General features: G+C 43.8%; 1 protein-coding gene across 1 annotated transcript in view; it reads left to right on the top strand.

The window, feature by feature from the left end:
- The window catches only part of SPAG1 (sperm associated antigen 1), a 3,545,022-nt gene that overhangs the window by 2,027,315 nt on the left and 1,493,397 nt on the right, over window positions 1-24,310 (top strand). The window contains exon 7 of the mRNA XM_044075164.1: window positions 19,406-19,536. Coding sequence (XP_043931099.1) covers window positions 19,406-19,536 — 131 coding nt within the window. The remainder of the gene's footprint in view (window positions 1-19,405; window positions 19,537-24,310) is intronic.

The following is a 24,310-nucleotide window of genomic DNA, read 5'->3' as shown; positions in this document are numbered from 1 at the left end:
GCTCTTCAAACACTTAATTGGCTAGAATTTCCCAACCACTTCTTGCTGACTCAACTACTTATCATCCACTCTGTCCTAAACAAACCATCCTCCTACTCCAACATATCACCTCTCATCTCCAGTGCATAACCTATTTCGCTCCCTTAGGAGCTCTGACCTAGGACTCTTACAAGTTTACAAACCCAAAAAATCATTTGGATAAAACCTCTACAGCTACCTTCTAGCACTAGCATGGAATAAACTTCCTATGTCCCTTAGAAATTTCACCCATGCACGTTTTCAAGAGAGCTCTCAAAAATCACCTAATTACTGCCTGGAAATGTAACTGTAATCATCCCATTTAATTTCCCCTCCCTCTCTTCTCACCCCTCTCCACTTTCTACCTCTTCCTCTCCCTATTACCCACTATCTACTCCAATTCTCTGCTTGGTACTACTTTTACTATCTACTTCTCACCATATCCCAGCCAACCCTTACCCCCTGTACAGTTCATGTTTACCTCGCAGCATAGTAGCTAACACTTGATCCTAGACATATCTCATCTCTCCTTGTTCTTACTAACCACCCCTATACTCACTTCTTATTTCTTCTGACCTCCTTACAGAGTTTTTCTTTTATTATGTTCTAAGTTCCTCTACTGTTAAAATGATTTTTTATACTTCTTACGATCCTAACTTTTTCTCAAAACAATACTGTGCATCTTATTTGTAAAATTTGTAACCAAGAATTTATTGTTATTATTTCATATAATTTTTGTTCTTTGGAGCTTTTCTCCCTGGACCTCTGCTGAAAAAGGGTGCAAGCTCAGACAGACTAACCCGGTCAACAAATGATAAATAAATCTCCAGGAATAGAGCTGCATTTAGTTTGGCGGTACTCTGGAACATCCTTCCTTGAGGCCCAACCAAGGTTATTGTAGCTGGGGACTCTTTCCCATACTTGTTGAGGAATGAATGAAAATGGTGACATCAGATATTTAAGTTATGTAGGGAGGCACAGTGGTGCAGTGGTTAGCGTTGCCGCCTCACAACAAGAAGTTCTCCAGTTTGATTCTCGGCTGAAGTGCCTTCTGTCCAGAGTCTGCATGTCCTCCCTGTGTTTGCATGGGTTTCCTCCCGGTGCTCCAGTTTCCTCGCACATTCTCAAGACATGACGCAGGTGGATTGGACATTCTAAATTGGCTGTAGGTATGAGTGTGCACATGTGTGTGCCTTCTAAGGAAGGTTGGGCACCAGGCTGGCAACTCAACACCATAAAACTTTACTTCCACTCATTCTGAGGACCAGTGATTTGTTGTAGCAACCTCTAACGTCAGCAGCCAAAAGGAGAAGAAGAAAATATTTAAGTTATGTACTTACCATATTGTTAATTTTCATTCTTCCTCAACTTCTCTCCCACCTTCCCCCTTCCTTGTCTTTGGGAATGACCTAATGGAGTTCGTCAGGAGCCATTGTTCCTGTTTGAGCCCCTATTCTATAATATCTTTTCTGTCAGTGTTATGGGTTACATCACTTTTTTCAAACATAGCTTAGAGGCAGCAAACTCGGTCTGAGGTAATTGAGTGATCGGGCCGTTATGGTAAAGGGAGGAGCTTGAGAGTTGTCTCCTAGACTGCAAAAGAAAGTGGCCGAGTCATATCCAAGGATCCGATATGAACCCAATCGTTAAGGAAGAATGAAAGTGAACAACACAGATGCATAGTTATGGTAAGTATTTAACTTAAATTTAATGCAAAACTGCACCACATACCTGCTAATTTCATGCTGTCCCCAGTGATACATATGCTTAGCTGTTTCAAAAAATGCATAATGTAGTCTGTCATTTACCCCACTAGTAAGGAGAGGCTGATGCCCCCTTTAAACATCGCAGCTGCTGTCAGTTTCTGAAAAGGTGAAGAGGGGGTTCAATGGGTGTTATTTCCCCCTTACTAATGAGATAAATGCGAGAGACTGCAGAATGTAGCATTCTTTCCTTTATTGCATGAAAAAAAACATGGACACAGTTCCTACCTTCCTAACTTCAGTCTTTATATTTTATCTAGTGTATAACTAATCAACGAATACACCACAAATAGCATGAAAACAACAAATGAAAAGTCTGTATAGCACAATCAAGTCAAAAATGTCAACGGACATTCTACCAAAAAGATTTATCATTGCAAATGGAAGTGCTTTTCTATTTGGGCCTCTCAGCGGGACATAGGTCCCTGTACGGCCCTAGTTCTGGCTATTCTGGAGTTTCTATCTAGTATCTTGAATCAAAGTGCTAGTTCTTCTACTATACAAGTTCAACTGGCTGCCATTTCTAACTTCCATGTGAGGGAAAAACATGGCTTTCCTTAGCTTCGTCTAGGTTTTGCAAGACTTTCCTTAAAGTCATTGGCATTCAGAATCGCCAATGAGCTGAAATACCTGATGTTCATAAAGATCACCATAATGTTCCATTTGAGTAGTTGTACTTCATTTGTCTTCAACCAACACTCCCTCTTTCCCCCTGACCTTGTCAGTATTGTTATATTTTGGTATTTGGGAGAGGTGCACTCTGTGGCTCTCCTGGTTATACTTGGTTAGATTGTGTAAACCTCTATTGGTAAGGTTATTTGAGTCGGGCTTATGTTCTGGTTCAGCAAACTTGATCTGAGGGAAGGAAGGAGATAGAGGGGCATTATGGGTAGGGGAGAAGCTTGGAGCTCGGATCAGATGCTGGTGATGCGGCCATCTTGGATCTGAATACCGACAGGATGAAGACAAATGAAGTACAACTACTCAGATGGAACGTTATGGTGAGTACATAACTTCTTTATATTCAAATATTAACCTCATTTTCAGCACGTATCACCTACTCCAACTTACTTGAACCTGTTCAAAATAGATTATTCCTCTCATAAACTGATAAGGCTTAAAGGAACAACTTGCCAGTCGATCACCCTTGATGTGAGAGCTATACACAAACAAAGTTAACACACGTGGCAGAAGTGGAAATAATCCCTCCCAAAATCCTGTTAAAAAGTAAATTTCCATGAATTAAAGTCAAAGTTACAAATTCAGCAAAACTCATTTGAATCAAAACATACAAAAGTGCTTATGGGTGAAGCATATTAATTCTGGAAATCCTATAAATCAATATTAAAAACAAATAGTATGGATAATACATACACTGTGGGCAACATATTCAACAATAGATATGTCATTTTCATTCAGTTCTTAACAAATGGGGTTCAGATCCAACTCAGCCATCTGCTATACATTCTAGGATCCGACTCTCAAACTTCTTTCTAACCCATAATGTCCCTGATTACTGCAGTACCTCGGATCTCATTTGTCACCCTTCAGGTTCGGATGGGATTGCAATCTATTGAGCTGGGTTGTTTAGTGAGTGTTTAATCAAAATATTTAAGCTTATTTTTTTCTTGTTCTCTTATTTAATAGATTTTTAACAGATCTGAAGTAGTTTACTTCATTTGCTCTTCAACCTGTGTGGTCTTCGGATCCAGCATGGCTGCATTTTCCAGCTATGCCTCCGAGCTCCATGCTCCTCCCCTTACCCATAATGCCCCCTGTCTCCCTTCTCCCTTCAGATCTTGTTTGCTGCCTGAGAGGAAGCAGCGTGGTCCGAGCTCCAGTGCATTTGGGAGTTTTCTGAAACAGTAATTTGTTTCTGTTTGGCCTTTCTCTATCTAATTTGTCTTTCAACCCTTTTCTATACCTTCTCTGGGTTCTCCATAGTGCAAAAAACAAAAAAATAGGAAATAGCTTTGCTATCTTTCCTCCCCTCTTGTGTGTGTGGGTGTGTGTGTGTGTGTGTGTGTGTGTGTGTGTGTGTGTGTGTGTGTGTGTGTGTGTGTGTGTGTGTGTGTGTGTGTGTGTGTGTGTGTGTGTTGGGCCGGCTAAGGCATGGTGGATGCCCCGATGACAGGCTTCAAAAGGTGCACAGTGTGTGGCCATAAGCTTTCTCCAGCAAATGGCCATACTCTGTGTGGTTTGCTTGTGGGTGCCTCACCTCATGTCCCCCTGTCCTATTTACGTTTGGTTTAATCCCAGGGCACTTAATGACAGGTGGGACAAACTGATCATTAAGTGCCTGTTGTCCTCTTCTGCTGGGACCGTGATCCCACCTTCCCCTGCTGGGAAAGCAGCAGCTGCTGCTTTGGCTTTCCCTTCCACAGCCTCTGGGACTCACCCTCCCACCAAGAGGTCTGTGGAAGGGGATAAAGCCAAGAAGGACCAGCCTCACAAGCAATCCCCTGACTGCTTGTCGGAAGCTGGCCTTCCGCTGAAGGTTAAGCCTGTTTCCAGGCCAGTAACACTTTGGCTCAGGTCCCCTAGGTTCTCACCTGGGCTCGAGGTACAGGTTAGCCAGTCGCCCCCTAGTCCTTTCCTTGCCTACTTCAGCGGCATCCTCTCGCTCTACTCGGAGCTTGTCTGAAGCGGAGATGGACAAGATGATGCAGAGGTTTATCTGCACTCAGATCCAGATGGGGGTCTTGCCAGGGCCTTCTCCCAATGGAGTGGGCACCTTCCAGCCATTGTTTAGACCTATCACTCCTTCTCTGATCCAACCTGTGGTTTCGGAGTCGTTGGATCCGAGGACGATGGGAGTCGAGGGGTTGCCGTCGATGGTACCATGTACCTCAGTGCTGGTCAGTGCCTTGAGTGTGTTGGATCTGAGCTTCCGGAGCCGTAGCCTTGGGGACAGATTCGAGGGAGTTCTCTCTGCTCCGAGCTTGTTGGAGAGAAGCATTCCCCTCGGTGTCTCAGCTCCAGCTTCCCGGTCAGATCAAGGGGGAGCGACTTCTGCTAGGTAGGCCCAGGAGGTCCGTTCCCCATCGGCATTCATTGTGGTGGAGAGGGTTCTCGCAGGGTCAAGGCCTCTGACTATTTAATCTTCGGAGTCCGTCCAGACCCCCCTGGCCTTAAGTGTTGTTTCAACAATCTTGCCCTCTCAGGGACAGCCCGTAGCCATAGTACCCCCAGAAGTTCTGCCCTTGGAACAACCCGCTTGGGAGACCTCCCCAGACAGTAACACTGAGGAGCCCACCCACAAGGATATGTGTAAAAGGAGGTACTTGGACACTCCTCCAGAGTCCCTCACTGAAGACACGAACCTGGATGAAGGGGAAGGTTCCCCAAGATCACCCCCCCCGAGGATGTCTCCTTTGGAGACATCCTGGAGATCCTTCACCAAAGGGGGGGGTGGTCCACCCCAAAACCAACCTCTGACAATTCTATGTTTCTGGAGGCATTCAGCTCGGGTCCATCTACCTCTTGGGTGTCTCCTCCAGGTGAGCCACTTGTGGATTTGATAACATCTAGTTGGTGGAAGGAGCCGGAGACCCTAGAGCCAATACCCAAGTGCCTGGTCAAAGTCTTAAGCCCCCCACAACTGGCACAAGGGGTCCCCTGTAGATGCTATGAAGGTGGCGGCGGCCACCAAAAAAGAACTCACCCAGGAGAGCTCCACAGTCCACCCACCTGATCGAGAGTTGAGAGCATTGGATCATTTTGGGAAGCAAATTTATGCTTCAGCGACTTTCTCTGTGAGGGCACTGAGCTACATGCCATATGTCATTCAACTCCAGAGAGATCTGATCAAGGAAGTCATGGAGTCGACCCCAGGGTCCATGTCGGCAGTGGACAGGAAGACGTTTGCATGAATGGCCACCCTAAAAGCTATAGTCAACATGTCTATGCGTTTTCTGTCTCATGCCACAGAGGGAGTTGCACGGGCGGCGAGGTCAGGCGTTGCCATCTGGCATCATGCCTGGCTCCATTTAGGTCAGTTCTTTTAGCCCTTCAAGGCATCTTTTACCATCACCCCTTATGATAGTTCTTCTCTTTTTGGGAAGATGGTCAGAGAGACTTTGGTCCAGAGCAAGAAGGATGGGAAGACCCTGTCTGCCATTGGGATCTGCTTCTCACAGTTTCAAAGGTCTTTTTCCAGGAACCAGTGAGGCCAGAAGAAGATGTGGTTCTGCAAGTCTCAGGCATTTTCCCGGGATGCTCAGGACTCGCCTTCCACCAGAAGCAGAGGGGGATATGATAGACACCACCCTAGAGGCAGAGGGGGTCCTAAGAATTTTGGGTCCCAAGAACCTTTCTCGGATAAACCCGGGCAGCAGCCCTGAGGGGCTGCCCAACTGTCCATCTCTGGAGGCAGTCGGGGGTCGCTTGTCGCTATATCCACTAGCATGGGAGTCCATCACTACAGATCAGTGGGTGCTTCGAGTCATATTCAGAGGATATTTTGTTCTGTTCAAGGATCTTCCCCAATCCAACAAAGCCCTCCCAGACGTTCCACCCATGCAGCGGGAGGAGGTAGCAGTGGAGGTAGACTCACTGCTAAGAAAACGAGTCATCCAATCGGTTGCCCCAGGCTAGTGTGGATCCCGAGTTTATTCCAGGTTCTTTTTAGTGCCAAAAAAGATGGGGAACCTCAGACCAATATTGAATCTGTCTGAATTGAACCTATCAGTAATCAAGACAAAATTCCAGATGGTCACAATTCAATCTGTCCTGCTCTATCTGCAGGCCAGAGACTGGATGTGCTCGATTGACCTCCAGGATGCATGCTATCACATGAAGATGGACAGGCGCTCCTGGAGGTTCCTTCGCTTCCAGCTGGGAGCCAATCATTACCAATTTCGAGCCCTCCCCTTTGGTCTCACCACAGCCCCCCAGGTGTTCACCAAGTTAATGGTGGTATTAGCAGCTCACCTGAGGCTTCACAGCAGTCAGGTCTTTCTATAACTGGACTGTTGGCTCTTTGCTGCTCCTTCAGAGCATCTACCATGTCAGGCCAGGGACTCCTTCCTTCAGCTAGCCAACAAGTTGGGCATTACAATCAATATGAACAAGTCTGCTCTTCTCCCAGTTCAGATTTTAGATTTCATCGGGGCATGGCTGGACACAATACAAATGAAGGTGTTCCTCACTTCAGACAGGATATACAGCTTGAGGTTACACGTCTTACACATTTTTCAGACCCATTTACTAACAGCAGAAGCAGTGTTAAGGGCTCTAGGTTCCATGGCACCATGATAAATCATCTTCCAATGTCGTGCCTTCATATGAGGGTGCTGCAGTGGACACTGCCGGTATAGTGGTCACTGTTAGACCTTCCATTGTCTGTTCTGGTGAGAATTTCAAAAGCGTGCAGGGACTCCCTTTAGTGGTGGATTCAGTCCCCGGATCTCCTCAAGAGACATTTGTTTCAATCTGCTTTCCCCAAGACCATGGTGACCACGGACACCTCCCTACTAGGGTGGGGGGACACTGCTCAAGAAGGACAGTCCAAGACACGTAGTCCCCTTCCGAGACCTATCTGCACATTAGTGTTCTAGAGATGAGAGCAGTTCTTCTTGCATTGCAGGCCCTTCATGCTCATCTTCCTCTGGGAACGATTGCAATTTAGATGGACAATATGTCAGTGGTCTGGTATATCAACAAACAAGCGGGAACCAGATCTTATCCCTTATGTCAAGAGGCCATGAGAGTGTGGAAATGGGCGACTTCCACACTCTGCTTTCTGGTAGCAATGCACATCCTGGGATGATCCAACATTCTAGTGGACAGGCTCAGCAGATCGATCCTGATGCCTTAGGAGTGGTCTCTGAATCCTTCAGTAGTAGAACAGATCTTTCTAGAGTGCGGTCGTCCTTGCTGTAATCTCTTTGCATCTCCTTCCAATGTGAAATGCAGCAAGTTTTTCGCTCTGAACCCTCTCTGGTGGATGGCCCCAGAGACACTCTGATTTATGCTTGGCCTCCCGGGCTTCTTTATGCATATCCTCTTCTTCCCCTTATGTCAAAGTTTATACAGAAAGCCCAAAGGCTGGGGAGCACTGTGATCCTCATTGCCCCCATTCTGGCCTCCACATGTTTGGTTTCCCCTTACTCCGGTCTCATGTAGTTGTTCCACCATGGACCTTGGATCCAGTCCCGGATCTGCTCTCACATCCCTCGGGGATCCCTCATCCAGATCTTGACAGTCTGAAGCTCACTGCTTGGCTCCTCTGGTTCCCATAATTATTAGGACTCCCGGTCTGTCATCTTCTGTTAAGTCCATTCTGGTAGCGGCTCATCGTCTACCAGAAAAGTCTACTATAGTAAATGGAAACACTTTTCTATATAGGCCATTCAGATATCTTTGGATCCTTTCACTGCTCCGCTTTCAGCAGTTTTAGATTTTCTAGCTAGCATTTTTGAACAGGGTGCTAGTTCCTCTACAGTGAAAGTCCAACTAGCAGCCATCTCTAATTTTCATGTTAGGGTAAACGTGTCTTCTTTGGCTTCCTCTAAACTTTGTAAAACCTTTCTCAAAGGTGCTTTTCTTCTCAGACCCCCCGGTTAAGGACTTGATTCCACAATGCAACCTCACCTTACTGTTGCAGGCATTTGTTTCTCCCCCCTTTGAGTTTCCGGAATCTGTGGGACTACAATTTTTGAATTGGAAAGCTGCCTTCTTGGTTTCCATCATGTCTGCTAGAAGGGTGTCGGAGCTTCATGCTCTTTCTTTCAAAGTCTCTTCTTTCATAAAGATAGAATGACGCTACGCACTAACCTGTCCTTCCTTCCTAAGGTAGCTTCGGAAGCCAGTATTAATCAGACCATTAATTTGCCAGTTTTTTTTCCTAACTACCAGAACAAAGGGGAATACAAATTACATTTACTGGAAGTACATAGGCAGTTGAGGTTTTATCTTTACAAGACTAAACCATTCCGCAAGTCTGATCAACTTTTTGTGTCCTATGCCAAGCCGTTCTTTGGTAAACATGTTTCAAAAGTGACAATTGCTCACTGGATTTCACAATGCATTGACCGGGCTTATTCAGAAAGAGGTTTGTCTCTACCAGGAAAAGTGAAGGCTCATTCGACCCAATCTATGGCTATGTCAGCGGCCTTTTGGTCTAGGGTCTCTTTGGATGATATTTGTTCAGCTGCTACTTGGGCTTCATCTCACACCTTTATTTCTCATTTTAAACTGGATTTGTCCTCTAGGAGTAGAGCATCTGTTGGCTCTGCAGTGCTCTGGAATATCCCTCCATGATTGCCTCCCAAGAGTTAGGTGGCTGGGGACTCTTTCCCAAAGGTTGAAGAGCAAATGAAGTAAACTACTTCAGATAAAAAAGTTATATACTCACCATAACGTTCCATCTGAGTAGTTCTACTTCATTTGTCTTCAGCCGTCCCCCCCCCCTCCTTCCCCCAACCTTATCCATTAGGATATGACATGTCCTTTGTATTGGATGGTTATTGTTGGGATCCGTGGTCCTGCCAGGCTAAGGTTCTTTTTGTGACAATTGGTGTTTGAGGATAAGATGTCATTGGGTCGGGTGTCTGATACCTGTTAGGCAGCAAACTCGATCTGAAGGGAGAAGGGAGACAGGGGGCCATTATGGGTAAGGGGAGGAGCATGGAGCTCAGAGATGTAGCTGGAAAATGCGGCCGTGTCAGAGCCAATGTGGATCCGAAGACCACACAAGTTGAAAAAAAATGAAGTAGAACTACTCCGATGGAATTTTATAGTGAGTACATAACTTCTTTTTCTTTAGTATCTCCCTTGCCCTTTATACCAGTTTTTTTCTTGGTATTCTTTACCTACCATAGTTGGTAGTCTTGTTTCTTTTCTCCATCTTTACCTCTTTCAGATTTACCATTGTTGGTATTTCTGTCTGCTTCCCATAAAAAAAAGAAAGTTTAATCTAGTGGTGGCTTTTTTTCTCAATTTAACAGTAGGTAGTTTTTGCTGTTGACATTAGTTCGCTAATGTCAAGTAAGTTTTTGTTTGCTGCCTTTTCCAGTATGGCTGAGAAGCTGACGTGTTTAAAAAAATGCACTTTCTTTGGCATAAAATTCCCAACTCCGATGGCCACAGGGAATACATTTATTATTTGGGCCCAGCACATCTGAACACTTCTTGCCCTATGTGTGTGGCCTTTAGTATCAGAGCTCTAAGTGATAGGAGAAACAAGTTGATTTTAAAAGGTCTCCCTCTGGCCTCAGCTACTTCTACAGGTTCTTCTCTTTCAGGAGCTCAAACCCCTTCTCAAAATCGGAGCCACCCAGGGAGCACCGTAAATGCTTTTCTGTCCAGTCTCCTCTCTCTGTGCCTCCTTTGGAGCCACCTAAAAAAGTTTCTAAGACCTTGAATCTGAAGTCTTTGTATCTGACACCAACAGCATGCATATCTCCTCGACCCCATGCTCCTAGGTTTTCTCCAGAGTTGGTATCTCCGAGAGTAATGTCTCCATTTTACAGGAGCCCCCCAAAAATGATCAAGGCCACCTTCCAATTCGTCATCTGTTAGGTCATCTCGCTGTCTGTCTGAAGCAGAGGTGGATAGGATGATGACAAAGTTCCTCAGGACACAAATCCAGATGTGGGTCCTGCCAGCACCATCTTCCATCATATCCGAGATCCTAAAACCATCTTTTCAGCTTGTTGTTATTCCTCTTTCTCTGATATGGCCTTCCATTTCAGAACCTTCGGATCTGAGATCCCTGAGAGTCGAGTTGTCGGACCCGAAGATTTGTATTTCTTCCACTCCTGCAATGTCCCTGATCCGGTCAGCTCCTACCCCCTTGGAGCCAGATTGTTCTTGGAGCTGAAGCATTGGAATCAGATCAGAGGGGGTGACTTCAACTCAGAAGCTTTTGGAGCCATAGTTCCCCCTCAGGGCTTTGGTGCTTGACAACTCAGCTCCTACTCCTCCTTCAGAGCAAAGGGTCGTGGAGGGCCCGGGATGGTTAGCTTCAAGAGCCTTGTCTCCTAGCCGATTGTCCTTGGTCTCCCTGGGTCCTTCTGCCTTCAAAGTGGTGAAGAGGGTTTCCTCTCACCCAAGAGTAGTTTTGACTCTTCCTTTGTTGGATCCATCCCTTGTTCCCCTTTCGGATGCTATGTCTGAGTCTGCTCATCCTACCCCTCAGGGACAGACAGCCAGAATGAGCTTCCACCCAGTTCCCACCACAGAACTCCTCATCTCTTTCAATACCTCACCAGGGTATCCCAGGTCCCTTGGAAGAGGATGTGCAAAAGAAGACACTTAGCTTCCTTGTAGGAATCTCTCATGGAAGAAACCAGTTTTGATGAAGGGGAAAGGTCCTCCAGATTTCCACCTGAGGACATCTCATTCTGGGACATTATAGAGATCCTTGACCAGAAAGGTGGTTGGTCTTCCCAAACCCCTTCCCAGGAGGAGTTGGTGTTCTTGGAAGCCTTCGGGTCTGGGCTGTCTGCATTGGGTCTGGGCCATCTAAATCTTGGGTTACCACCCCCCTGTGGATAAGCTTATAGATCTTGCCTCCTGCAGGGCATGGAATGAACTGTACTCCATGGAACCAATTATCAAATGCCCTGACAAAGTTTTGAGCACTCCTGTTGATAGTACTGAATTAAAAGGATTCCTGTAGATGCCATGGTTGTTGCAGCAGCCACCAAAAAGGAGCTGGCTGAACGAAGCTCCTCTGTCCACCCCCTAACAGAGAGTTTAGGGCTTTGGACAGATTTGGGAAGTGAGTGTATGCATCAGCGACATTTGCCCTGCGTTCACTGAACTACCTGGCATATTTTATCAGATTACAGAGGAACTTGATGAAGGAATTCACTAATTCTGCCCCAGGGTCCATGTCCACAGAGGAACAGAAGTTCTTTCCCTCATGACTAGCCACCCTACAATTGATTACGAATGCATCCATGAGATTAATCTTGCATACAGCTGAAGGTACCTCAAGGGCAGCTGGTTCAAGCATAGCCATAATGAGATATGCCTGGATGCAACTGTGATATTTTACAGAACCTTTCAAGGGACCACTCGTCAATGCTCCTTTTTATGGATCTTCCTTATGTGAACCCACTGTAAAAGAGACTTTCCCACAGTGAATGGGATGGGAAGACCTTGCCTGCTGTCAAAATCCATTTCTCTGCCTCATAGAGACCTTTGTCTATGAATCAATGCAGTGGGAAGATGATGTGGTTCTGGAAGTCTCGAGGTTCTTTTCAATTTTCAAGAATCACATGGAGCTTTTCCTCCAGAGGCAGGAGGGGGAAATAGATACAATGGTAGACTTTGCCCACATGACAGAGGTGGTCCGCAGAATCAAGGATCTCGAGATTCCTTCTCTGACAAATTCTTTCAGCACTCCTGAAAGGTTACCCATCTGTCTCTCTCTGGATGCAGTCGGGGGCGGGGGGGTGACACTTATCCTTGCACTTGAATGCCTGGATAGCCATCACAAAACATTCTTGGGTGCAAAGGATCATATCTAGAGGATACTTTATTCCCTTTTCCCAATTTCCCCCAAAAGAAATGAAAATGTCTGCCTGATATTCCCTCCAATCAGAGTGAGCTTGCAGCTCTAGAAATTCAAAAGCTGATAGACAAAAGAGCCATCCAAGAGGTCTCCCCAGACTGAAGAGGATCTGGAATTTACTCAAGGTTCTCTATAGTGCCAAAGAAAACAGGGGACCTGAGACCTATATGGGATCTCAGTTATCTAAATCAGTTTGTAAAGAATTCCAGATGGTCACAATTCAGTCCATTGTGCCTTTCCTGCAGAAGGACAACTGGATGTGCCCAACTGATTTTCAAGATGTGTACTATCACATCACAATCAACAAGCACTCTCGGAGGTATCAATGCTTCTGGCTGGGAGCCAGTCATTATCAATTCAGAGCCTTGCTCTCCGGTCTCAGCACAACCCCCAGGGTGTTCACCAAATGCATGACAGTGGTAGCAGCTCACCTGAGACTACTTGGATTCAGAGTGTTTCTTACTTAGACAACTGGCTCCTCACTGCACAGACCAGGCATCTGCTTGTAAAAGCCAGGGACAGTTTACTACAGCTATCTCACTCTCTGGGAATCACTGTCAATATGGACAAATCCCAACTTCAATCAGTCCAAGTCTTGGAGTTTATAGGGGCTTATTTAGACGCAGTCAGTTATTTAGTTCTTCTGCCTCAAAGCAGAATTCTTACTCTGAAGGCGCATGTCAGACAAATTCTGTCTTTTACTTCTCCCTCAGCTAAACTGGTCCTCAAAGCTGTAGGGTCGATGGCTGTTGCAATTACTTTAATTCCCATTGCTCACCTCCACATGAGAATTCCACAATGATCCTTTCATCAACACCCTTTAAGACATCTAATAAAACTGTCATAGGCTTGCAGAAAGTCTCTTCTTTGGTAGATTCACTCTAAGGAGATCAGTCAAGGGCATCCATTTATCTTTCCTCCCCCAAATGCTACATTGTCTGCTGACGTCTCCCAGTTGGGATGGGGTGGCACTTCTTGGGACGGACTGTTCAAGGCACGTGGTCCCCACAAGAGACCAATTTCCATATTAATGTCCTAGAGATGAGAGTGGTGTTTCTAGCATTGCACGCCTTTCAGAGCTTTCTCCCTATAGGGACTACTGCAGTTCAAATGGACAACATGGCAGTAGTCTGGTACATCAAAAAACAGGGGAGAACCAGATCCTACTCCTTTGTCAAGAAGCAGTGAGAGTATGGCAATGGATGATCTCATCCAACCACTTTCTTGTAGCGGCGGACATACCGGGGGAATTCCGGCATTCTAGTGGACAAACTCAGCAGGACCATTCTCTTGTCTCATGAGTGGTCTCTTAAGCAGTCAGTGGCAAACATGATCTTCCACAGATGGGGTCAGCCTTGCTGTGACCTATTTGCTTTGCTCCTCAACAACAAATGCAGCATGTTCTTTGCCCTTACCCCACCTCAGGGATTGTCATCGAGAGATGCTCTGGTCCATGTTTGGCCCTCCAGTCTCCTTTATGCTTACCCTCTCCTGCCTCTCATCCCCAGGTTTTTTCATAAAGCACTTCAGATGAAGAGTGCAGTAATCCTTATTACTCCCTTCTTGTGTCAACAGGTGTGATTCCCCTTCCTTTGGTTTCACCTACTATGTCCTCCTTGGACACTGTATCCCAGTTCAGACCTCCTATTTCACCCATCAGGGCAGATTCACCTGGACATTGCCAGTCTCAACTTGACCGCATGGTTTCTCCAATTCCAGTGATGGCTAGACATTCCAGGCTTTCCTCCTCAGTTCGAAAAAGTCTTAATCTCGTCTCATAAACCTTCAACTTGAAAAGTTTGCAAAAGTAAATGGAAGAGATTTTCTTTTTTGGCTCATCAGAGAGAGAGAGTTATATCCATTTACTGCCCCACTTCCTGCTGTTCTAGATTTTCTTGCCTCTATTTTTCAAGAAGGGGCAGGTTTTTCCACTATTAAAGTTCAGTTAGTAGGCATCTGTTAACTATCACATTGGAGAAAATGTTTCTCCTTTAGCTTCATCTAAGGCTTTCCTGATGGGTACCTTTTTTACTTAGACCTCCTATAAAGGACCCTACTCCACCTTGGGACCACCCTATGGTTTTGCAAACTTTAGTACATTCTCTTTGAACCATCAGCTAAAGTATATCTCAAGTTTATTTCCTGGAAAACTGTCTTTCTGATAGTGATCACTTCTCCAAGACAAGTTTCCGAACTCCAAGCATTTTCATGCAAACCACCGTATTTGCACTTTCACTAAGACAGAGTGACTTTATGCACAAACCCTTCATTTTTACCAAAAGTTGCTTCTGAGAGCAACATCAATCAAGTAATCAGTTTACCAGTTTTCTTCCCCAAATTTGAAAATAAAGGAGAGTACACACTTAATTTGCTAGATGTACGTAGACAGCTTCATTTTTACCTTCACAGACCCAAGGATTTTAGGAAAACTAATCAGTAATTTGTTTTCTTTGCTAAGCACAGAATGTGAAAATCAGCTTCAGAAACTACTCTGACCAAATGTGGATAACAGATTGTATATCCTATGTTTATTCCATGAAAGGCGTAATTTTACAAAGGCATCCAAATGCTCATTCAACCAGATCAGTGTCTACCTCGGCTGCTTTTTGGGCTAGGACATCCATTGATGATATTTGCACAGCTGCTACATCATCTAATACCTGCACTTTTAATGCTTATTACAAATTGGACATCATCTCCAGAAATATAGCAGCTTTTGCTTCCGTGGTTCTCCAGAACATCTTTCCATGAGGGCCGCCCAAGGTTACTGTAGCTGGAGACTCTGTCCCAGTTATTGAGGAACAAATGAAAATGACATTAGATAAATAAGTTATGTACTCACCATAATATTCTATCTGTTTTGTCCATTTTCATTCTTCCTGAACTTCCTCCCTCCTTACCCCTGTCCATGTCTTTGGGATGAACCTAACGGAGTTGTTGATAGGAACCATAGTTCCTGTTTGAGCTCCTAATCCTTCAGCTATCACTTTTCTGTTATAGCTTTGTTATTGTATTTTTTGACAGTATTACATAGAATAGCAAATTCGATATGAGGTATTGCAGTAGTCAGGGGCATTATTGGTAAGGGAGGAGCTTGAGAGTTGGATTCTAGAATCTATAGAAGATGGGCGGGTTGGATACGAACCCCATTCGTTGAGGAAGAATGAAAATAGACAACACAGATGGAACGTTATGGGTGAGTATATAACTGTTTTCTTTTCTTTCTTTTCTTTTTTTTTTTTTTAAACTATTGAAACCCTGCCACCTCTCAATACTAACTTTTGTATTAATGCAACAGTCTCATCTACCAACTACTGCAGCTGTCCTCTAATTCCTATAATTCAGCTTTAGAATCCTAAGACCTAAATAAGCACATTATACTTTAAAAAGTCAGGTTACTCTACTACACAAAAAAAATGTCCTGACCCCATATATCTAATTATGGCTTCCCTACTTGCAAAGCAAATCTTATTGCACACATCTTTAACTTAACTCCAAATGGTATCTTAACTTAAAATCAGAAGTATGCCTCTGTAACACATTTCTCCAAGATTAACATTAGAAACTTCCTCTTACCTCAAAACCCATTGCTGTACACTGCATAATCTGTAAATTGCTAGAGAAACCACTTTATAAGCAGTTTACAGCATATCACCAAATATGATATCCTAGATAAAAAAATAATTAAAAAAAACCTTTAGACCAGGTTATAACACCATAACAGCTATCCTTTCATAAACACACACATACACACACATTTTTTTTGCAATGGTTTGTGATCTGATCTCAGCTTAACCTCATTGTGCATATTTTCATGGAATTTCTCACATTTATACACTATTGACAACAGTTTCTTTTCTGTCTGAGATTATCTTTTGATTGGATCTGTGAATGCTGTTGACCCTTAGATAACTAGTCTTTTCCCTATGGTATCACAGTTCCTCCAGCATTCTGACTGGTGTCTATTTACAGCACAGCTGGCACATTCACACCAAATGCTTTTAATGCTGGTGCACATGTAATTAGTTTCTTAAGCATTTCAAAGGTATTATCCTAGTCCCATTTCTTTTCACAGGCTATGTCTTACTCTAACAGTTTTCTTATAGGCATTGTTATCTCACTCATGTTAAGTACAAACTTTGGAGGGTACTGCATTATTCTTAAATGTTCTTTGATACTCTTCTAATGTTTACAGTTGCACAATTGCTTGGACCTTTCTGCATCAGGTTTTAGTCACCATGATATTAGAATACAACCTATACATTTCTGACTTGTTTCTCCTCTTTAATATTGTCCTTGTTGTGCTTGAAGTTATATTTTTTTTAATTTATTTAGCAGCTTTATCCGTCTTTTTTCATGTTGTTGTGAATTATCCAGTTCTAACAGATCATAATTTGTTTTCCTCACCTTCCAGGTCTTCTGTTGTTTGTGAAATAGCTCTTTTAATATTTCATCAGCATCAGAGATAATTTAAACAGGAGTCTAAGCAGTCTGTAGCTTCCTTTGTGTATATTAAATATACACAATTTTTTTTCATCCATCTTTGTCTGCCAGAATCACCATTTTGCATATTTATTTTCTGAATAATATAGCTTTTGGCAATCTTGAGATTACTTCTTCAGATGTAAGCAGTGGAAAGTGCTCTATCATTTTTTATCTGGATTTTGTGAATCAGGGCAAACTGCAAATGCAGATATTTTTCTTCAAAACATTACTCGTACCATTCACCAGTTCTGTTGTTTCTTATTGTTTCTAAATGACACACAAGTTTTGCATTCACTTCCTTTGCAGCTATCTTTCAATCCTGAGAGGTGCTGGTAGTTTCCTAGGAGCAAGAATAATTGGCATAACCTTAGGTTTTATTTGTATATGATAGTCTTCTGAAAAACCTCCTAAGCCTTTAAGTGAATCAGTATAGTTGTGCAGGTCATAATTCTTGTGACTGCACAGTATCTAAGTTAAGATATCTCCAGAACTATTTGATTCATTCTGTATATATGCAGTCTGTGTTCTGATGGACTCTGTACAAATGCAGTATTTGCATTTACACTATGAATTTGTTTTACCATTTCTAGCTTCTCACAAGTTTGATAATTTATTTCTTTATAGTTTAAAAATTATTTTTATACTTTTATTTATTCATCTCTGTGTATTTTCCCTTCATGCTTGCTGATTATCATCCTGTAGCCTCCTATTGGCCTTGATCCCCTTTATTCACCTGTCACTGGGAAGTCCTCAGCACAAAGGCAAAAGCTGACCAGAAGATGATGTCATCCAGGCAACCATAGAAATGTTTTATGCCCTTATTTGTATCTACTGATACAGGCTCTTACATGTCCATATTCTCATCCACATACTGGATAATGGCTAGAACTGCGGTGGCGGTGCTGCGGTAGAGTTGTCGCCTCACAGTTAGACATTGCCCGTTCGATTCTCAGTTAGAGCGTCTTCTGTGTGGCGACATGCGTGAATGGGCGTTCCTTTGTTGAAGGTTGTGCGTCAGGCCCAGCAAGTCGGCACGTAAAAATCTACTGCCAATCCTTAGCGGACCGGAGTTCCGCTGTGGCGACCACTAACCGGGAAAAGCCGAAAGACACAACAAAATACTGGATAATGGCTAGCATTACTGACTTTGTAGCACCAAGTCCACATCCTCTGTCATGGCTGCATACCAGTGTCTGCAAGCCTGTACTTGCTGGTATTGAACAGCCAGTCCGAACCACCATTCCCCCCAGTAGGCCAGCATTGTCAGCTAATCTCTGCCTTCCTCCTCTGTTCAGCTTCTCAGCTAGTACTTGGATTTTAGTTATATGAGCTGTAGTCAGAGTTTTCTCTCTGTGTGTCACAAGCACATCTTGTATTTTTTTATGCCTGCAGTTTTTGACTTAGTGGCTTCTTCAATGTCTCAAGTATGCTAACAAAATGCTCACAGATTTCTGTGCAGAGCTTAGTAGTTGCAGTTCTTTAAAAGTATCCTATGACAAAATATTGTACCAGAGCATTGTGAGCATGCTCTGAAAAGTGAAGCAGATTCAAGAGCATATGATTACTGTGCAACTAGCTGCACCTCACAATGCAGTGAAGTACCTTTATCCTGAAGTGAGCTAGTATAACCACAAAATTAGCCTCCGTCAGGCTTAAGAGGTACAAAAGTGTGCATGCTTGCACCCAATTTTGCTATTTTATCAAGGATGCAAAATGCATGCCCTAGTAGGCCCTTTTCAAAGGCAGAAAGAGCCAGCAGTGCAGGGATCCAGCTCTGTTCTGATGAAGGAGCTCAAGTGTGCTAGAAACACAGGGCATTTACCAGAAATCCATTGCTCTTTTCCTATCCCGTGACTGGAAGATGTGTCTACTCACTGTAGGTTCTGTGTTTTGAAAGAATGACAGGTTTGCAGTTTTTATATCCTGTCTTTCCAGCATGGTGACACCAACCATAGCTTGAACCAGATGGGGGGGGGGGGCATGCACCCCCAAAATGTGACAGGGGCTAAAAAAAACAGTAAGCACACAGGGTACTCATGAGAGATTTGCAAGTGTTATCCATTGCACAGAGCCCTTTTGAAGATCACCTGATTAAGTACTCATGTATTTGTTTTGTCATTCCACCTATTTGGGCAGTAAAATAAATACATTAGTAAATAAGCACAGAGCCTGTCAGTATGCATTCCATGAATGAAAGTAGCTAAACTGTTGTATTTGTAAAAAAACACTTACTGAAATGTCGACCTTCTCTTTTTAATGCTATTTTAAAACATTAAAATTACTTGTGCTGTATTTTTCCCCAAACAACTTTATTGAATTATCACTTGTGACATCGAACTATATTAACATGACGAACATACTTCACATATATTTCTATATGTCATGTAACCTAAGCAATGTTACATAAATTATTCAATTTCTGCTTGCTGTTACGCTAAAATGTTGAATATCGTTTAAATGTAGTTGATGTGCAGTACATTTCTGCCACAGTAAAATAGCATTGTGTTATTTATGTTTAGGAATGACTGTTTTCCTTGTTTAATGCTAACTGCTAATTAATTATGCAAATTTGAATAAATGTTCTCTGTCTTAACTGATTTCCTGAAAACTGCAGGAGTATATCAGTGCTTCCAACTGCAGCGGCCTTCAACAACAGAGCATTAGCAAAAATCAAACTTCAGCTGTGGCTCAGTGCCCTCACTGACTGTGAGAAAGTATTAGAACTGGAACCTGGCAATCTGAAAGGTAGAGCTACATTGTCTCATCGCTTTATCTTATTTCGTTTATATATTTGAGTTCATTCCTTGCTGTTAACTGCTTAATTCACTGTAACTTTTTTCTGTATATGACCCTTTTGACTTTCTAAATAATTCAGAAAGTGCCTTGTTGCATGTTTCCTTGCTATGAATATTTGATGTATAAACTTTTCCATTTGTGACATTTTGTGGTTTTCTGTCAGTGCATGGATAGGTGGAGAGAAAATCTCTCATTTAGGATACTCCACAATTTGCTCATTTTCTTTGAAATCAAAACTATTTTTACAGTTTTTTTAAACAGCAATTTACCCACCTTAGGTCCCTTAAAGTGATTTTCTGGTGTTTTAAAACTTACTTTTGCATCATGGAATGTGGTGCATAAACAGTCAAACGGTACTTTCACCAATCAACAAATGTTTTTAGTTTCTTCTTATATGAGAAAAAATATTTTTAAAATTTATGTTTTCCATATACTGAGATTACATAAAATAGCAGGCTTTAACCTTAGTGGTGTCATAGTAGGAAAAACATGAGTTGCATCCATAAACTTTAATGGGTGCACCACTACTCATGCATGTAGTTGCCCATTGGAGTCTGTGGATGTACTGCACAATACCCCAAGGTGACATCATTATAGCAAAGACTAAATTTACTTAGGTTGTAGTTTAATAAAAAGAATAAGATGGAGCCAGTTATGACATAGTCCCATATAGTATACTGTTCTTGGAGGGAAAGGACTTCAAATTATTTTTAGGAGTTACAATAACTTAACTTGTTCTCCTATTGTCTGGGATTTATAGCCTAGCACTTACTCCTACAGTACTTGCACCTTGATAAAGCACTCTTATTATAGATAGTACCCCACCAGCCTAAAACCCACTTCCCCCGGAGTCCTTTGAAAGTTCTTTATCTACTACTTCTAGTATGTCGAGGGATCAGTTGCTAGTGTCCTCTCCAGCTCAACTGGTGAACCTGGGAATATTGAGGCAATGTTACAATTGCCTCATGTACACAGACAATCCTCTCCTTCTCCCACAAAACACAAATACATGCGAGAGATGCAACTATACGGCCAAACTGGAGGCTGAGCTCTCTCAACATAGGACTGGCAAGACCAGACAGGAGGAGAAGGTAACCACACACAATACATACCCAGTCACACATGGTACCATCACAACTTCAAATCATACACATACTCACACAAAGACATACTCGGAGGCTCTGATCAAAAATTTACCAAAACAGCAGAGGCCACCAAAGCAGACACCCAAACAACTACCACCTCACGACCCAACACATGCAACACATAGACCACACAGTCAGAGTGTCAAACAGTCACAGCCCTTAAGGCCAAACAAAATGCCAGACACACTTGTCATTGGTGATTCCATAGTCAGACACACTGACGTCCCGCTCACCAGACTGAGTAAGGAGAAGGTCACAGTAAGCTGCCTGTCGGGCGCTAGAATCCGCCACATAACGCAAGCACTCAGGTCTCTCAACAGCAGGTACAAGTACGACTCAGTCATTGTCCACGCTGGTGTCAACGACCTGAGACGCACCTCCTTGGACTACATGAAAAGGGACGCCGAGGAGCTCTCTGATTATGTAGCCCAGGCAGGTATGACCCTGACCTTGAGCAGTATCCTACCTTCACCTAGAATGATGCCACAATACAGTGATAAGATGATCAGCTTTAATAATTGGCTTAAATTCTGGTGTCATTCAAAGGGGATCCAATGTCAGTCTGCCTGGGATGACATGCTGGACAAGCCACGGTGCTTGGCAAGGGACGGCTTGCACCTGTCACCCTGGGCTTCCGGATATTGGCAAAGGCTCTTGCCACCCCATAGTGCCTTTTTAGGCAAGGCTCAAATTCTAAACCTACCACCCTAGAACACCAAAAGGAAAAAACTAAGGGTAATGCTGCTCAATGCCAGAAGTCTCAATCTCAAGATGCACGCACTCGAGGCCCTTCTCAATATGGAGAACATCGATGTCTGTGCTGTGACAGAAACCTGGTTCAAGGCTCCTGAGAGCACCCCAGCACTAACAGGTTTCACCTCATATCATGCGTTCCGGCCCCAAAATCCGGACAACACCAAGAAAGGAGGGGGTGTCCATATTCATAAAGGACACCCACACCTCAAGGTTGGTGGCAACGCACGATGCATCGGAGACCATCCAGGTGCAATTAACCATAGGCAAGACTGCTCTGCAATTTGTAGCATGTTACAGGCCACCCTCTCAAACTCAGGAACCTCACATGGCCTTCCTGAAAACATTGGAGGGGATAAATGTATCTCCAAACACCATCATACTAGGTGACTTCAACTACCCTAATATAGACTGGGAACACTACTCAAGCCCGAACACTCTAACCCAAAGATTCCTGGAGTTCATAAACTCAAATGCCATGGAACAACTAGTCACCATCCCCACAAGAGGTGAAAACATACTTGATCTCATCATCACGAACATGGGATCAAAATGTTCAACACCGGTAGTATACCCCTCACTGGTGAGATCAGATCATAAACTAATCTCACTGGAGGTCCTCATCCCGCCCCCACCTGAAACAAAAAAGACCACAGTGAAAAACTTCTCAAAAGCCGATTTCACACTTCTAAAAACTAGTGTGGTCTCCTTTAAGGCCCCTGAGCCAGTGGTAAACATTACTCAAACCGCTGAATCACTTACAAATGCCTTCTACCAGCACCTACAGGACTGCATGGATCAGGCAATCCCAAACAAAACTAAGACTCTCTGTACCAAAGGCAAGCGTCCAGTCTGGTGGACCCCAGCCATAAACAAGCTCTACAACAAAAGGAGGAAGCTACTACAAGATAGAGCAAAATCCTTGAAAGGTAAGACACCTTTGATCATTATAAGTAAAAACTAAGAGCTCTCATAAAATCATCAAAGGCAAATTTTGAGAGAAAAATCGCCAAGGACTCTAAAGACAATCATAAGGCCTTCTTTAGCTATGTTAGAAACCTAGGAGGAAACTCCCAGATATGCTCAGAATTAGTTCAAAATGATGTGAAAATTACTGAACCTACACACATTGCTAACATACTGGCTGACAGGTTCAGTGCAAACTTCTCCCCTCCCCCCAAAAGGAGAGATATCTATTCCAGAGGATTGTAGCCCCCAAACATCTCCAACGCCCAGGTGAGAACTGCCTCACTAAGGCAAAAACACAGCATCCATGGGACCGGATGGTGTCCCCGGCTGTGTGCTTCATGAACTCAACGAGGAATTAAACCCACAGTTAGGACAGCTGTTTAATCTTAGCCTCACCTCAGGATACGTACCCAAGGAGTGGCGCACGGCGACTGTGGTCCCACTTCATAAGGGCGGTGCCTCCACAGACCCTGGAAATTACCGCCCCATTAGCTTGACAAGCCTTATCTGCAAAGCCATGGAGAGGATCATAATGGAACTCTATTAAATAAAGACATAGGGAACTTGCAGACTTTGGATCCAACCCAGTTTGGCTTTGTCAAAGGCAGATCCTGCCTCTTAAACTTGGTTGACTTTTTCGAGACAGTCACCAAGGCCATTGATGAGGGAAAGGCAGTCCATACAGCCTACCTCGACCTGGCAAAGGCCTTCGACACAATACCCCACTCAGGTATCATCGAAAAACTCATCAGCTTGAATGTAAACCCATACATCACAAGATGGGTTGCAAACTGGCTAAGCGACAGAACCCACAGGGTCAGAGTTGCTGGAGCCATGTCAGACTCAAAGCCTGTCACAAGTGGTGTCCCACAGGGCTCAGTCCTGGGTCCACTCTTGTTCGGCATCTACTTTTCTGAAGTACAAGCAAACACAGGAGGGTTATGGCTGACAAAGTTTGCAGATGACTGCAAACTGGGCGCCATAGTCGAAAACACATCTGACACAGATATCCTCCAGAAGGGCCTCACAGAAACGGATAACTGGTGCCAGAGCCATGGCCTGAAGTTAAACGCCAAAAATGCATAGTCATACCCTTCGGGAAAAACAAGGTTACCCCTAGCTACCATATAGGTGACAATCCACTGAGCACAGAAAAAGTCATCAGGGATCTGGGGACCCAAGTTGACAGTAGTCTTTCGTTTGACACTCATGTTGCTAAAGTAGTTAGGAAAACCTTCTATATCGCCCACCTGATCATGAAGGGATTCACATCTAGATCAAGGGAGGTCATCGTCCCCTGTACTCATCACTCATTAGACCTATGATTGAGTACAATGCCCCGTTCGGAATGTATCTGACCAGACACCTGATGCAGCTTGAAAGGCCCCAAAAGTTCCTCACCAAAAGAATAAAGGGTCTCAAAAATATGTCTTATGCTGCCCGACTGAAAGAACTCCAGCTTTATTCAGTCTCATACCGCTTGCTCAGAGGTGACCTGTGCCTGACATATAAGGCCATGTCAAACCCAGATTTGATGACTATGCTTCACCTCAAAAAATCTAGATCCCTCAGAACCACAAGGGCGGGAGACTTAAACCTTGACACGGTTATAAATAGAACGTGCTGGAGGGACAGATTCATCACCCAGAGACTCCTATGCTGTGGAACAAAATCCCGGTACATGTGAGGCAGAGCACCTCGCTGGCCTTGTTCAAGAGGAATCTTGACCAATGGATGGGAGATCGCAGATATACCCCAGGGATTACTTCAGTGTCACTGCTTGACAGAGGCACAGAAAAATGATAGGCATAGTTTTTATTCAAACTAAAGGGGTGGCGAAAGCCACATAACTATGG

Source organism: Protopterus annectens, chromosome 6.part0 (genome assembly GCF_019279795.1).
Source record: "Protopterus annectens isolate FY-2018-M chromosome 6.part0, PAN1.0, whole genome shotgun sequence".
Taxonomy (NCBI): Eukaryota; Metazoa; Chordata; order Ceratodontiformes; family Protopteridae; genus Protopterus; species Protopterus annectens.
Note: the sequence above shows the minus strand (reverse complement) of the source record. Positions and strands in the feature narration are given on the sequence as shown.